Raw genomic sequence first — 16,465 nt, forward strand, 5'->3', positions numbered from 1 at the left:
CTTCTATATGGATTTCGACTTATTAATACTGTATGACGGTGCACTGTCGAGACGAGTGAGGTCCCTGTTGTAGCTTTGAGCTATGTTTGGGGTAAAGATATGCGACCGTCACTTTTTGACCGTAACTAAGAATACCATTGCAGCGCTGGGTAAAGAGGGTGGCTTGTCGGTGGTGGACATGCCCCGGGCAATTGACGATACCATGAGTATCTACACAGAGCTCGGTGTCAAAAACCTAGGGCCAGACCGACATTGCACCATTTAGGACGATTCTGACAAGGTGCATCAAATAATGGCCACGAATGACATCTACGACCTGGTCTCTGCTTATACTTCGGGATCGATGGCATCAGTCGACCCCGGCGAATTATTCAACGTAACGAAGAGGTTCCAGGCCTTAGAATTACCAATCTCGTCCATGACAGACGCGAGGCTGGCATACCAAGAAGCTGACTGCGCGAAGCGATTGCTTCAATTCACGAACACGCGAGCTTACTTCGAATGTTGGGCCTCGACATGTTATGAGGACATGTACAACATCGACACTGAAGTCAATGAGTTCAATGCCTTTGGTATCCGTTTGATGGATGAGGATTTGGTTTTTGAGGCCTTTGGGCGGCATCTTGCGAACTACAAATCGCGGCAACTATTCTTCTTGTTAGACGTTTACAACGCCTTCATCGGTATTGCCAACTTGTTTTATGGATCAAGCTATACTGAGTCATTCTTTTGTGGCCTGCCAAAGGTGGGATTCGATCGTGCGCTGCGGTGGTATATCTGGGATGGCGAGAAAGCTGTCAGCAGACTGGAGACATCAGACCATATCTGCCCCAGCTGGTCTTGGGCATCTGCCATGATTCAAGGATGTAACTGCGTGAGCAGTGTTGGTTGGAGGCTGTGATAATCGATTGTGTTGCTATCTGTGTTGTTGTTCGATGATGTTGTTGTTGTTCAGGAGCTCTCAGCTCAGAGGTAAGTGCACTTGCCCTCAGGCAGTGCCTACCACAATAGGATATTATGCGACTTAAGCCACGTGGTTACATCTTCTATACATGTGTACTTGAGCTCATCAACAAGAGGGCCATAGAAAGTGTTCCGAAGAAATGTAACGATAACGCGCCTGAGTTCGAATCATAGGATTCGGAAGCCAAATATGTGGTCTTGACAATTCGCGTGGTGCTCTGTCCCTTCCTTGTACTGGCTGCTATCGGTTTCTGGGTCTGGTGGCAGTCTACACACCATGATGATCTGCAGAACGCTGCAGTTTCAGTCATGTTCTTCAGTACACTGATTTCCATTCTTTGGATGATTGTGACGCAGATGGGTAGAAGCAATCCCTGAGTATGTGATATAATGAGAATAATACAATGCCTTTGTTTCCGATAAGTTACCAGTACGCTCTCACAAAACTCGGCTCGTGTATACGAGTTGACGGTACACAGACTACCCAGAGACGGACTTGAAAAGATGAAGTGGGGCCTGGCCATGATTGTTAGACTTCTTATATAGCGCAAGATGCCGAAACAATAGCTTCATCACTCTTGAGTTCCTCGAGTATGGCTCCAAGTTCGTTGACGAGGGTGCCAGAGCCAATTCTCATCGGGCTGCTTCGATCAGTTACTATCCCAGCCGGGCGTACTTGCGCGGCTGATGTAGTTTGAGCGTCCCTTCGGACTATCATTTTGTCCTCGATGAGACTAAGTAACTTTTGGAAAGGTGTGCTGCACCATTCCGCAGAGCGAAGGTCCGCTATCAACTATAGACTATACATCAGCATTCTCGGTACGGTTGCGTTCTGACCAGAAGACTTACCTCGGTGACACAAGGTTTTACTTGCACCCTCATTGCTCCCGTATCTGGATCTTTCCCAGTTTTCTCAAAAAAAGCATCGCTTAGATCGTCCTCTTTGCGGTTGTGCGCAAACATTTCGACGTGGTCGTATCCGCGTAGGAACCATAGCACAAACTCAAGATACACACAACCGAGAGCCCATATATCGCATAAAGTGCTTATGTTTTTCTTTAAAAGACACTCGGGCGATTGATATGTGGGCGTGTAAGGCACACGTTCGTTGTCGTGAAAGGAGAGCCGTCTATCATCCGTACTGAACCGTGTGATTCCGAAATCTGTGATTTTTAGAACGCCCCCAACAGTAGAACCACTATCGGGGAAAAAGAGGATGTTGTTTGGTTTGATGTCTCCATGTCGGCCGAATAAGAGTTGTGGTGAGCCGATGTTCAATGCAACATCAGAAGTTCCCCTAGTGTGTGAGGCTTTCCAAAGACTGGATGTTTTCGGAATTGTACGATAACGGTGGATTTCGTAAAGTCCTTGGGCAATTCCAAGACACTGTTCGAGCAGCCACCTCGCCATTCTTGGATCACTACCGTATGGCCCACGGTTATCTTTCCAGTGTCTCTCAAGATCTGCATGAGCCCAGGGGAATATGAGACAAAATTCCCCACGATATTCGTAAGTGGCCAGGAGGGAGATGACATGTGGGTGTGCGTGTGGTCTTTTGCTCATACTTCTTAGTATAACAGCTTCTCGTTGGGCGGCTTTACTGTCCGTCGCTGACAGATGTTTGACTGCTACCACACAACGGGTCTCCTGCGGTTGATACACTCGTCAGCACCTCTGAGGGCTGCAAATATTGAGGCAACTAACCTTCATGTCTTTGAAGGCGTGGTGACCTGAGTGTATCTCGGTCTCAAACACCTTGCCATATCCACCTTTCCGTGCTTTGGCACACTTGGTGAAGGGAAGGATGTGATCGACCTGTAGTTGTTGGTGTGAGTCGTCACTATCGATTGATTTATCAAAAGATGCCGCCAAAAACATCCACTGGCGGTCTTCAAACTCCGAGACACCTGCGAAGGTCCATTTCTTGAAACATTTAAGTGGCGTCGTCGGATCTTTGGCTCGACGCAATTCGTAACGAGGTTGCGTACCTCTGGAGGAATGCTCCTTCACAAGTGGGAGATCGTCGTCGCAGACCCCATCTTCGACAAATGACCATATCAGAGACGGTCGGTGAAGTTCTAATAGGATAGCAAAAATCTTCCGATACGTCTTACCACTGCCAAGGGAATCAGTACTTTTGGCTTCGATTGGTACATCTGTCGGCCTCCTGAGGGCGTGTCGGATCTTGCGCGGAAGGTATTCCCACCTTGCAAGCTCGTTATCAACAGACTTCTGGGTGATAATGTCGCACAGATGATTCTGGGGAACAAACTGCTTGTTACATACGCTGGAACGTATAGCAGCACCCTTCAGCTGGTCCTTCAGACGACTCGATCTACGATCGATATGGATCGGTCGTGTTTTTGAGAGATTCTCGATCTGTTCGGGCGAGGCTGACTTCGCATTATCTTCCTTTTCCGTTATTCCTCTTTCCAAGAAAATCTGTGAGCGGCGGACTGCTGAAAACATGTCATGCACGCTCTCAACGATGTATGATCTTCGATGCGCGTTGGCATCGCTGAGCTTTCGTTTACGCAAAGGTGATAAGACATATTCAGACTGGGACTTCTTGTGACGTCTGTGAAGTTGTTCGTTGGTGCGTAGCCGTATGTTCGTAGGTTTAGATTTGGGGAGATCTTCGATCGGTTCTTGTTCTGCTTCAGCATGGCTGGTATCCACCTGGTTTGTCAAAGTAACTCCATCAACCTCACAAGAAGGGTTTCGTGAAGCAACCGGTGCTACAAGGCATTAGCATAGAAACGTTTGCAAAGGACACGGGGTGAAGTTTACTCAACGCAGCGGATAGCCTGTTGTGATCCATGTTACGCTTCACTTGATTGTTCTCACCGGAGCTCAAGTCTGATAAGTCTGTGTGTTTTCCTGAGAGGACAAAAAAGCTCGGCAGCTGCTCTAGGGACATGGTCAGTAGTAGGTGACAGCGATGTAAGCTTCTGTGTGCGGCAACCAGGCGGACAGCGAGCTTACGGCGAACAGGTGGATCGCTTCCATTCCCGGAGTCCTCTGATCCAGCACATTATGTATACCTCAAACAGCAACAGGGCATCATCAGCTCGGCTGTGGGCACGTCAGTCGAGAACATCTACCAGGTGACATAATTAGGAAGCTCGAAACTTACTGGCACCTTCAAATAGCCCCCAAAGATGTGTGCATACAGCTGGGATTGGTGGACTAGTATAGCGTCTGGCGCCACCAAATAAAGCGCTTGTTGCCTTGTTTCCAAGATGCAAGGCTGAGCTGACTATGAGCTCGGGAGACCTCTCAAGCGCGCTAGCATTCCTGCGTATTCGAATGTCCACACTCAGTGCCATTGGGTATGGGTCAATCTGCAACTCGCACTGTCAATCAACTACAACCTAAGCAAAACAAGACCAGAAACGATCAAATAGACCACAATGATCGGGCACTCGAAAAATTCATCGTTCGTGATTATGTCTAACATCAGCCTCGATGTTTCTTGAGCGTCGTAGTCAACTTGGCTCTGACAGAAGGGATCGCAAGTTCTGGATGTGGTAACACATCATGCAGGGTGCTGAGTAGGCTTGCGTCACAAGGTGTGGTCAAGGCTGCCCTATCTTGCCTGATGCTGAATGAGTATGGAGCGGGCAACCGGGTTGGGGGCGGTTTGCATATAGGAGGCCGGAAGCCATGCATGATTGAGAGCATTTTCGACGTGCCTCTACGTCTAGCGTCCTTACGCTTGCTCGGATGCACCTCTTCAGCACTGCGTAGTCGGGGTCGACCCTCGAAGGACGAAGCTACCGAAGCCGCTGGGACGGCACATGTCCAGAAGCGGGGATCAGGGACGGGACGCTGGTGTTTCCGCGGCCCGGCGCGTACACGTGAGAAGCCGTGGTCTTGATCAAGACTCTCATGGATTTGCATATTCACCGTATAATGCGTGGCAAGCATGATAGGAGGTTCCAGTACTAGCACCTTGATTGATGCTTGTAGGTCCGTTTAGTGTTGCACAGCGTGAACTGTTGATCGAACTCCGGCCCCCAAAGTTTCCATCCTGCTGCCAAGACAGGACCCTGCACCTGCACCGTGCAGCTCAATCTCGGCTTGCCAATCTTCACCACCGCGCAACTTGCCGCTCAACACCTGTCCGCGACGGATTCGAGGCTGATTGGCTTATCTTTGCTTTTGCGCAATTCAGTGCACCATCGTGATGGCCCTAGTCATCATTGGAGAAGCAGAGCCGCATCACGCGGCCAAAGTGAAGCTCTTCGCTTCTTTTGTACGCGTGTCTTGATTCGGTGCATGACATTGCAGTAGACTCTACAGTGCAAGTGTTAACACTTGACGCGCGCGCCAGGTGGCACCAATCCAGACGCATATATGCTGAAGCGCGCAAGTCTGTTGGCTTACGCGCGCGACGAGTAACTAAATGACCACAGCACTTCTCCTGACCACGATCCACTATCATTCCTGTTTTCTCTATCTTCCGCCTAATGTAGCGACACAGTCCCAACATCCAGCTGCCTCGGCCCATCTTTCTCAAAAGTTGCCTCATTCAGAGCGTTCGTACCGAACAAAATGCCCAGAGTCCCGCCGCATACAGAGGAGGAGTTGTCCACAATTCTCCGAGAGCACAGTGTCAAGAGCCAATTTGGCAAGCGCTCGGATCATTTTCTACCACGAGGCGAGCTCGACCGATTGATCACGAGAGACTCCATACTCGCGGAACTAGAAATTAAGGAGGAAAATGCTGACGAAGCCGAAGACTTGATCGATTTCATCTTACAGAAGGCTAGGAGACTCTTTGCAATAGTTGTGTACATTCGGTTACCGAGAGTGGAAGATGCTATGCTTTTGTTCCAAGCGAATGATTTCCACGATGCACGACTACCAATCGAAGAATGGACCAGAGACGTCTTTGAAGCAAAGCTCCGGGAGAACATTGAGCATCCATTCATTGTCATGCAGGGAGTCTTGAGGCGGAGAAGGGACTACATCTGGTCGAGAAGCTACATATATGACTTCCAAAAGCGTCAATGGGAGTTTCTGGCACCAATCATCTCCACTGAGGAAACGAACGACTGTCACAATAGCAATGCGATCTTACCTTTCATTACGCAATACACCAATCTTGCCGAGGGCTCGTTTGGTGTTGTTTCGAAATACGCAATACATCCGGACCATATTTACATTGGGAAGGGCTGTGCAGCCGTTGTAAGTATGCTAAAATGAGAGCGACTTTATCAGCTGACCACCTCCAGAGCTCCAATATCTTTGCAATCAAGGAGATAAAAGTTGATATCGAAGAAGATCGCCACAAGGTAGCCGAGCACTGGAGCAGCGAAGTCCGAACACTTTTGGAGATGAACAAACTAAAGCAAGAGCACATTGTTCGATTCATTACAGCGTTTCGTTACGGAAAGCTGGATGACCCAGACCATTTCCTTGTCTTTGAGTGGGCGGACGGTGGAAACCTCTCCGACCTCTGGAAAGAGAAACCTCATCCGGTGCGGACATCTTCATTGACAAAAACCGTCATTGGAGAGCTCCTTGGACTTGCCAAAGCACTAAATGCAGTTCACAATATGTCGGCCGACAAAAACTACCGCCATGGGGATTTGAAGCCTGCAAATATCCTCTGGTTCCGTACAGATGACGAGTTTGGTACCTTGAAGATTGGAGACTGGGGAGAAGCGAAGGTTCACTTCGTTAACACGGAAGCACGACTCAGTAATACTTCTTCCAAATTTGGGACCCGTCGATACGAACCTCCGGAGAATGATACAGGCCTCACATTCGGAGACTCGCTGCAGGCCGAGACAGTGGGCCAGAAGCGGCGCTCTCGTCTATATGATATATGGGCAATTGGGTGCATTGCGCTTGAGGTTGTGATATGGCTCCTTTACGGCAACGAAGAGTTGGAAAGGTTCAATTTGGAAGTTCAAGGAGACCATAAAGTCAACTCGCCATTCTATCAGGTGAAGAAGGTCGGGGCTTTGAAGACTGCTGAGGTCCACAGAATCGTCACACATTGGATTCAACACATGCTGCAAGACATTGCATGTCGACCTGGTACTACGGCACTAGGCGATGTTCTTGAAATCATCCAGACGGGTCTTCTTGTTGTCAAGCTGCCCCAAGCTGGCGGCAGATCCATGAGTGGGGGTCAAAGTCTTCGCAAACCGCTTCATTTCGCTGCACAGACAATCAAGTTGGACAGTGGCGATAGCATCAAGATTTCAGTGTCTCCGGAACAGTCTGTTGCTGTGGAAGAGTCAGTATCTCATGTTCCATCGATTGAGGTCACTCCCGCCGCGCCAACTGAGCTCGTAGTACAGCCAGACCCAATGCCACACCGTGAGACTGCTGGGGCGGCAAGAATACTTGCCGAGGATCTTCTAGAGAAGTTACATCATGTTGTTTTGACGGATGAGGAAAGTTACTGGTATACCGAGGAGCGTTTCCACTGTGGGCCTACCAAGCTTGAAGATGGGCCCCCACTTTCTATGACCGTGCGTTCGAAGTCTGGCGATACGACAATGGGAGCTCTCGAGGTCAAAATACCTGCCGAAGTGGACTACGCTCACCCGCCCCTTGATCCCGTAAACTGGGTTTACGAAATCGACAACGTGTTCGCTTGCACGCTCTTCAAACACTTGAGAACGAGGGATTCACTCAAAACACTCACACCCTCCGTTGTTCCTCCCCTTTGCGAGAAATGTAACGAGTTACGGGATTCTTTGTGGCAGTCTAGGCCATCCATTGGCTACTCCCCGGGCGAACTCAAAGACAGCGTAACGGGAAGCCACTGCAGATTGTGCAGCATGCTGTGGGGGATCTGTGAAAGCGATGGAGATATTCTACCAGCTGAAATACACTTTCGTAAGGATGGGTCCAGGTTGATGCGAACTGACAAGAAACAGCGAACGCTCTCGTTATATCGCGGACCTGGTAAGTGGTGAAATTGATTGCGCAACGCAGAATAACTTTGGCGCGACTAACTGTGCACAGACGCGGAAACTTCGCCAGCTACAGAGATACAGATTGGTCTACCCCAGCTCCCGGAGGCTGGCAGTCGCACACATCTTGATATTGTTCAAGAATGGCTTCACGACTGTGATAGACACCGCGATTGTGCTCGTCAGCAGGGCAGGATGCGCGATGCGCGGAGATCTGCAGGTGTACCAACACGACTCATTGATGTGGGCATTGTGGGCGATCAGTCTGTCCATCTGCAAGAGGAAAATATCGAAGCCAACGCTGAATGGGTCGCATTATCTCACCAATGGGGCCCTCCCCCATACTACTTCACGGAAACGAGCAATGTCGACAGTCGCAAGTCTGGCATAAAACTAGCGGACCTGCCTAAAACGTTCAGAGACGCGGTTGCAGTCACGCGTGCACTGAAACGCCGATACCTCTGGATTGATTCTATCTGCATAATCCAGGGACACGGTGGAGACTTTCATTCGGAGTCCAAACGCATGGAGGACGTCTACAGTGGCGCATATTGCGTTCTTGCTGCGAGCTGTGCAACTGGGCATGATTCAGGGTTCCTACAACCAAGAAGGGCACGAGACTACGTCACGGTGAGCCCAAAAGGAAGCAACACACTGGTCTACATCTGCGAATCTATCGACAACTTCAAAGACCATGTACTGAATGGTGCTCTCAACCGCCGCGGCTGGGTACTACAGGAGCATGCACTCGCGCGACGAACCATCTTCTTCACCGAATACCAGACCTACTTTGAGTGTGGCCGAGGTGTACGATGCGAGACTATGACCAAGATGAGCAAGTAAGTCGTCTCGCGATGTGACGTCAGAACGCTCATTGATGGTACGTACAGCAAATCGGCTGAGCTTCTCGGTGACCCAAATTTTCCTCGCATCCTCGTCAAGGCGCCGCAAGGCGAGAGGATACTCCGATATCAGGAACTGTATCAACAATACTCTAGACTTGGCTTGTCCCAAGACTATGATCGGCCCACTGCTATCGATGGACTGCAGCAGAAGCTTCTGCGGACGATGGATGTTGAGGGTGGATTCGGTGTCCTTGAAGACAGGAATATCAAAGGCACCCTTCGCCGCAGCCTATTATGGCACCGAGGAACAGACACACACAACCTGGAACGCATTGTCTTTCCGAACGATCGTGCTGGTGTCCCGTCATGGTCATGGATGGCATACGCTGGCGGCAAAGACAACTCTGGTGGCATCGACTACTTCAATCTGGATTTCGACGGATTCGATTGGCAAGCCATCACATCTCCCTGGTCTCGCGCAGACAGTGAAGATGAAACGAATGCCCTTATTGCCGAGAGCAGAGAATATGACGCGCTGCTCAAGAAGGGCAATAATGAGAACGATTTTAGGATCATTCTGGACGCACCCGCAGAAGAAGGACAGTATACGACCAGATGCATTGTTCTGGGCATTGAGAAGGGCGGCATCAGTCTTATGGACAAATCACACTATGTCCTCGTCATCAAGCCTACGGACTACACGAATGAGTATGAGAGGGTTGGCGCAGGTTGGATGCCAGGCAGGTGCCTGAGGGGTGAGGTCGAAGAGGTCCACGTGGTCTAAGTATTAAAGAGGCGACATTGCTCTTCAAGATAAGCGTCAAGATGTCCTGGTTATCAAAGCTGGCATCTCTGGAAGGATTGGCGCTGGCTATGAGCCTGTAAGATGTCTTGTGGGAGGACTCAAGGAATTACAGGTTGCATGAGAGGTTGAACGGTCATTAGTGTAATTACACGCACCTGGTTGTAGAAAAGAGCCACTGTGCAACACTTGTCAGGTGCGCTTACTAGGGGTAATATGATGAACAGTTGAAGTGACACCTAAAGTCGTGGTGTGTGGTCGAGGAGTGAGCACAGCTGTCTTCACGAGACCTACCCCAGATGTAAAGGTAGTCGAGGTTGTTTATAGTTGATCTTGCGGAATTGTTTGTGTGGCGTTTCGTTCTTTCTTCGTGTCATAGTCGACAACACTAGCTGGTCGTTGACAAGGTGATCGGATCTGATGCGCAGACGTATGAGAGAAAGGGCAGAATCTCCGTTACGAGTGTGAATGACGACATCCTTGATCCTGCTATAGTAGTGTTTGGAAAAAACGTAGTATTGGAATAGTGATGCTTTCTGAGCTTGCAAGTGCCGGCGGAAAGATTGCGCATTTATACCACATCTCTTTATTGAGGGACGACGCACGTAGCGCGGTGTGTTTAGCAACGAGAGGCTGGCTGAAGAGAAATTTCGATATGCTTATCAGCGTGTTAGAAGTCTGCAATGAAGGAATGGTGTTACGGATATAACTTCTGGTTGGGAAATGACCTGCCTGCTTGGCTGGGCGTTCTTGAGGCTGCTGACAACTTCAGAAAAAATGTCAAAGTCAGGTATATCAGTCACATATGAGCATGATGCTTCCTCTCTGTGTAGTCAAGAGTCACTTGCCCTTCCTTAGCATCAAATGTCTAGGCAAAAGCTTTTTGCACCGTGCTACTAGCAAATTACGATGAACTGGTACTAGAGGTAAAGCAAGGGCGAACGACTAGGTCCAATGCACCGAGCTCAGAGAACCGCTCGAGCATCAGGTGAGTCAGATGGAAGGATGTTGCTCAGCACAATACTTCACCGAGTGACAATGCAACCTTTAGAACCTGTAAGATTGAATGAGACATCACTCCGCCACACACACAGTGGCTATCAAGGCCAAACTAAGACATTCCACGTTATGCCAACATCAAAAACACCCATTGGGCGCTAGACCCTTCCAATGTCTCACGCCTTGAACACACAATGACCCATCCGTATATATTCAACCTCCCCACCTCGGGCGAATGCATACCGTACAAAGTATCCAACAAAAACGACTGAATCAAACTTGAATATTCAACATGTGCACCCACACAGCCACCGTCTTCTCTTGCACACACCCAGCTAACTTCATCTTCCTCTCCCAACCTTGCGGGCGTGTAGAGGCAGGACGACCCTGCTGTGATTTCAGGCTGCATTCTTCTTACTTGAAGTACTGAAATGCAAACACTGTGAGAAACTTGAGGTGCGAGAAGCTCAATCGGCGAAGATCTCGACTCTGGGAAGCTCAAGTAAGTGGTGATAGGATGAAGTAGAGGTCGTGAGCTGAGTAATGGAAGTAAGAGACCTGAACGCTGCCCTTAAGGGGACATCGCTGTGAAGTCTCAGGGTTTTGATATTAGGTATGATGAATATACTAAGCTAAAGCGCACGGTGCGCGTAAGCTTCTAATGCTTTTAGACTGGCTTGAACGCTGCAAGGAATCGGGAACGAAATGAGTGACAATATGGATAGGCCTTATAAGAGTGGATATCGTATGAAAATGCGCCGGTAATGATGCTGATGCTGAGAGAAAGTGGACACCGAACGGGAAAAGGAAGTGTTGTATTTGGATCACGATGCTCGTTCCGGTGTCCAGTTCTTGTACAAACACGAACACAGGCTGCCTGCATCTTGCGCCTTGATCCCGGAGGTGACCTTCTCGCCGGATGACTTTGTGCACGAAGGAACGTTCTCGCCACCGCCCACTGCTTGCTCGACGCGTACGGCTATAAATGTGTTAGTGTATGCATCTGGAGGGAGATTTGTATTATTGTTGCTTACCATATGGCCAGACAGTGTTTGGTGTATTTGACACACTGATCGTATCGTCAGGGTACGTCCTTTGCATCTTCGTGTAGAGGTACGCCTGCAGGTTTGTCGCACCGTAGTCGCACTCAAAGTTGCCGTTCGTGTCACCAATGGTCCCGGTCATGTTCACTGTCTTCGTTCGACTGATCTGGAAACGGTACCGTTCTGTACTCTTGCCCTGATCTAGCAAATCTAGCGGGGCATTCTGGAAAGTCATGTATAAGTCGGAGGTGTCCTTCGATGAGATCTTGTATGACCCTGCGGAGCCAGTGATCTCCCAATTGATGACCGCGAGAGCTTTCTGAGGGTCCGAGTAGTAGTCGGTGTACGGCGCACATGTCCATGTTGCGTTGTTGCTCGTGCAACCCGTCGCTACCGTGTCGAGGAAGGTGACGAGCGAGTAAGCGCCGAGGGGGAAGTTCGATGGGACGGCGGACGGCGTATCGGTCTCTGTGCTTGTACTTGTCCCTGTGCTTGTGCTTGTCCCTGTGCCCGCGGATTGGGAATCGCCGCCTGTGGTTGGTGTTGAAGACGAGCTGCTGCATCATGTGTTAGCTTGTCTGTTGTAAGTTCTCAAAGGTAGTTGATACTTACCCACTCAGGGACTTCTTCTTCAACCCCACAGCCAGACCTACTGCCAATGCTATGATGAGCGCAATCACCATAGCACCTATCACAGCCAACTTCTTCCAACCCCATCGCCTGCCGTTGCCTCCAGCCTTGAATTGCTTGAACTTCTCGCTCCTCGGTGTATGTGGGTCACTCCATACACTGACACTAAGATTACTTCCATTGTGACTCTGATCCTCCATGCTATCTCTTGGTGTGTCACCCAGCCTCCCGCCTGTGATCACCGACAGGAAGCCAGGCTTTCGAGGTTCGTGGACATGTAATGTAGGTCCAATGTGTTGATGCGTTGGATCATTGCAGTACGTGCTAGTCGTGGTGACTTCGATCTTCGACTTCGGCTCTGGCTTCGTGGGTTTACTCCGTATATGCGTGGACTCGAGGACTATGGAGAGGCGCTGGCCAGCAGGCGTAGAGATACGTTTGGCAGGGCGTTCATCTTGGATAGGCTGATGAGCGTTTGACCGCTTGGTACGGAAGTAATCCATGATGATGATAATGGCGTCGATGGCTGGAAGTGTCTTGCCTCAGGCGTTGAGGGATGGATAGCACCTATACGTAGCTTGTGTCTGAGCTTCTTTCTGCACCCAAGTATCGTTCGATGTTCGACCCTGCAATGGACGGTACGCTAAATAGTCATGTTATGGTTTAGTGATGTTTGACTCGAGCGAACGCGGGCAAGGGAAACAATTGGAACAGCTCCGCTGCTTGAAGAGAACACCAGGAGACAGGAAGAGGGACCTCGAGAGCTCCCTAAACGGACTGTACGGCGTCGAGCTCCACTGCCGGAACCTTATGAGGTATGAGCACATGGCATGAGCTCCTAATCACGCGCTAATGGCCTATTACGGCCTCGCATTCGCCTGTTACAGCTAGCCGCTTGATCCTGTCACGCTCGCGGACAACTCTGTGGCGCCCTGCTCACGCTATTGAGGCCTGGTCCACCGGACGATACTGGTTCGGGGCGGGAGTAGCCAGGGCTGGCGATCCGGCGCAGGGCAAATTCTCTTTGAGGTGTAAGTGTTGGCAGGCCCAGGAGCTCTATTGCGCGATGCGGACTCTGATTCGAGAGTCACCATCTCAACGTTCCAAATCCTCGTCAATTTGGAAGGCGGATGGGAGAGAAGTGACCGTTGAACGCTCCGTGAGTGGTTTCTTTTGCTGTTGTGGAACGAACACGGGGGCAAGCGCGAGCCTTGACTCGCGAAGGATGTTTGTTCCTGCATTTGACAGGGATGCTGTGTCAAATTAGCGCACGTGATATCGGACATTGTCAAACGCCGACAGGCATCGAACTTTCCACCACTTCTGGAACGCGTCGTCTCCACGCGTGGTAAGAGTGAACACCAACGTCGAGGCGTAACGGTCTTCAGCGAAATCAGGCCAAATGTACGATTACGCAAGAACACAAACGCGTGCACATCACCACACGCACGCTGACCGCGTTCTTCCTCAGCACATCACATCTCGCCAACAAACGCACCTTCCCTCACAACATTGAACTGACTCCTCCTTGCCTCTTCTCATAACGTCAAGGAACTCGAACCCTTTCTCATTTTCTCATTTGTATTTCAACGTGTACTGGCAGCCCTAAAACTGGGCCGCTCGGTCTCGTGCGAGTATCACCTTGGTGACACCACGTGTTGTACTTCCTCGACAAGGCAGCACATTCTGCAACCCAGAGACTGCGGATCTACCCTCAACTCACATCGTAATCATGTCATCGCCACGTCGAGTGGTCGTGCGGCTGCGGCCAGGTACTGATGGCAATGCATCCCATGTGCCTAAACCCGGCACACATACACAGCTAAACCCACCTACACTCTATCTCGAGAAGATCGGTGATCAGTGGATGAAAGCTCGAGGCGAGGCTCAGCCTGGTGTGAAGTACATCCTGGAGAGTTTACCTGTGGGTTATACATTATGGCAGCGTCCTCGTCCGAAAGAACCGAAGCACTCGGACAGGTACTTGTACGGGCATCCTGACGGCAAACCCTTCGACTCACCAAACCGCTTCTACCCCCACTTCCAACATCTGATGGACAATGCCGGAGACCGTATGGGATGCCCTTGCACAGTCTGCAACAGCAGCTCTGGTGTGCTTCCCAAGAGCTCTTCAAGCAGTATCAAGGCGGCCCCATCCGCGCAGTACAAAGGACGGCCCAAACTGCTTGGTGTCGGGATGGACACCACTCGAGTAGACGAAGAAGGAACCCCAGACGTCTATCGCAACCTCATCAACAAGCTCCGCCGCCAGGGGGAGATCGATGAAACTATTCAAGAGCCTATGAGCCTAGACTGGCGAGCTGAGCAAGAGACTTTGCCTGGACTACTCCGAAAGCTCAAAGACAGTCCGCAATGGGTCCCACGCGTCGGAGACATCGTACTCTATGTGCGAGAACTTCCCGAACACTTTCACATCATTCGTCACCCGATCACAGGTGATTACAAGATGTATGACGAGAAGACAAAGCTGTGGCTTGATCACCCCACCTGGGAAGCTGGGCTGGTTGGGCAGACGCCAGCTGAGTCGATATCCATCGAAGACATCTGCGATAACGGCGACAAGGAGAGCAATGTCACATACTCTGGTGTGCGTGTCGAGCCCCTGCCAGATGTCAACAGCTTAGATAAGTCATTGTCGAAGCGGCACAAATACATACCCGTTCGGCACACCCGTCCTTTCATCCTGTGGAAGCAACTCCTTCATCAGGTTCCTAAGTGGCATCCAACCATCTTGAACGCTCAAGCGGTGACATCGACGTTGTCACTTACCGGCAAATACCATTTCAAGGGCGCGTGGCCTGAAGCTTCTATCTACTGCCGTGGCATGTACATCGGACACGAGATGCTCGCAGTTGGCGACGCAGTTCGACTTTTACCAAATATCAACCATGGCCAGAGGACCAGTACCGATATCCTCGTCATAAAGTCGATTCGTCTCAAGTGGTCTAACATCGACAATGCATCCGATAACGACTGGGATGAAGGGACACCTTACAACTCTGCCGTATGGATCTACGGCGCAGCTTACACGAGCGACCCAGCCCGGATGAACAAAGAGTGGCTCTCAGACGCCCACCCACCCAAGGCAGCCGATGACTATGGAGAGTGGTATCCGCTTCACCAGCCCTCGAAAGAGCTTGCCATTCCATATTCTCGCATACTTGGCCGGTTATACGAGCGTGACGCAATGGCGCTTTGGTTGAACACCAAGTCTAACGACCTTCCTTTGCTCGACACTGGACGAGAAGGCTTGGTCGAATCGCGTATCTTTTCTAGACAGCATGACAATCGCATCGCACGTGAGCTGGACGCGACTTGGTACTGGGGCGATAGCCGCGCCCAAGCTCTCGACCTCCACATCATCAATGGATTAGACGTTGCGGCCCACGATCGATTGCGCGACCCCAAAGAGTGGCGCAAGAAGATCAAAGTAATGGAAGGAATGACCCTGAATAAAGGTGTCCCCGCTGCAAGGCCTACTGGCGGTCCTGGCCTAGCTGGACAGAACCTACGCGGGTTTATGGCGCCTGCGTTATCCAATCTACCCGTCCGCTCACAACTGTCTAGAACTACTGACGCTGCAAGCACGAGTGGCAGCGTAACGGGCTCCTTGACTACCGGACAGAGCTCAGCCACCGGAGCGTCGAGGAAGCGATCGCACATTATCAACCTCAGCAGCGACGAAGAGGACGATAAAGACGATGAAGTCAACGAAGAAATCAAGCAGACCATGCGAGTTGTCGAAGACAGTAGCCAGGTGCAGGCAAAGAAAGCTCGCGTCACTGTTGTCATCGTCTGAAAACATCAGGAGCAAACTCCAGGATGTGATTGGCTCTCGAGACGGAAAAGACGAGATCGTGCACCACAACCGCGCGATGGGAGCGTGGGACTGCACGCACGTAGGGAAGACGAAGGAGCATGTTAGGGCATGTATGTTATACCGACAGCTATACGATTGGCTGTGCTATACAATGGTACTATGAGCGACGGATGACGTGTTGATACCTCTAGTTCGACTGACAGGATATCATGTGTGTCAAGCTGAAGTCGACAATGCCACACCAGGGATGTGATTGCAAGAATAGACAAAACCACACCATCAACAAATCGAACCATGATCATTCGCTGTGACACCTTATATAGTTATCTGCACTCTACTGCCACACCTTGATATCTAAGTATAGGGAAAAAATTGAGAACGCCGTGGCCGGATGCTGATGCGCC

At 50.5% G+C, this 16,465-nt stretch overlaps 5 protein-coding genes across 5 annotated transcripts; 3 read left to right on the plus strand and 2 right to left on the minus strand.

The window, feature by feature from the left end:
• Nucleotides 1-292: 292 nt before the first annotated feature.
• BU25DRAFT_458474 (uncharacterized protein) lies at nt 293-901 on the plus strand (the record flags this gene model as incomplete). The annotated part of the gene is made up of 1 exon (XM_033710210.1): nt 293-901. One exon carries the CDS (start codon nt 293-295, stop codon nt 899-901), a length of 609 nt encoding a protein of 202 aa, XP_033561772.1.
• Nucleotides 902-1,348: 447 nt separating this feature from the next.
• BU25DRAFT_410737 (kinase-like protein) lies at nt 1,349-3,950 on the minus strand. The gene is made up of 4 exons (XM_033706374.1): nt 3,754-3,950; nt 2,668-3,701; nt 1,813-2,610; nt 1,349-1,756 (listed from the first exon to the last, which is right to left on the minus strand). Exons 1-4 carry the CDS (start codon nt 3,881-3,883, stop codon nt 1,502-1,504), a joined length of 2,217 nt encoding a protein of 738 aa, XP_033561773.1. The 5' UTR covers nt 3,884-3,950; the 3' UTR covers nt 1,349-1,501.
• Nucleotides 3,951-5,373: 1,423 nt separating this feature from the next.
• Nucleotides 5,374-9,530, plus strand: BU25DRAFT_491212 (HET-domain-containing protein; the record flags this gene model as incomplete). The annotated part of the gene is made up of 5 exons (XM_033711549.1): nt 5,374-6,156; nt 6,204-7,736; nt 7,866-7,893; nt 7,954-8,740; nt 8,792-9,530. Exons 1-5 carry the CDS (start codon nt 5,521-5,523, stop codon nt 9,528-9,530), a joined length of 3,723 nt encoding a protein of 1,240 aa, XP_033561774.1. The 5' UTR covers nt 5,374-5,520.
• Nucleotides 9,531-11,141: 1,611 nt separating this feature from the next.
• BU25DRAFT_491213 (uncharacterized protein) lies at nt 11,142-12,989 on the minus strand. The gene is made up of 3 exons (XM_033711550.1): nt 12,203-12,989; nt 11,582-12,147; nt 11,142-11,526 (listed from the first exon to the last, which is right to left on the minus strand). Exons 1-3 carry the CDS (start codon nt 12,721-12,723, stop codon nt 11,372-11,374), a joined length of 1,242 nt encoding a protein of 413 aa, XP_033561775.1. The 5' UTR covers nt 12,724-12,989; the 3' UTR covers nt 11,142-11,371.
• Nucleotides 12,990-13,813: 824 nt separating this feature from the next.
• BU25DRAFT_50603 (uncharacterized protein) lies at nt 13,814-16,357 on the plus strand. Its single transcript, XM_033711908.1, has one exon. It carries the CDS (start codon nt 13,953-13,955, stop codon nt 16,038-16,040), a length of 2,088 nt encoding a protein of 695 aa, XP_033561776.1. The 5' UTR covers nt 13,814-13,952; the 3' UTR covers nt 16,041-16,357.
• The last annotated feature ends 108 nt before the right edge of the window (nt 16,358-16,465 follow it).

This window comes from Macroventuria anomochaeta, assembly GCF_010093625.1.
Source record: "Macroventuria anomochaeta strain CBS 525.71 unplaced genomic scaffold BU25scaffold_16, whole genome shotgun sequence".
NCBI lineage: Eukaryota > Fungi > Ascomycota > Dothideomycetes > Pleosporales > Didymellaceae > Macroventuria > Macroventuria anomochaeta.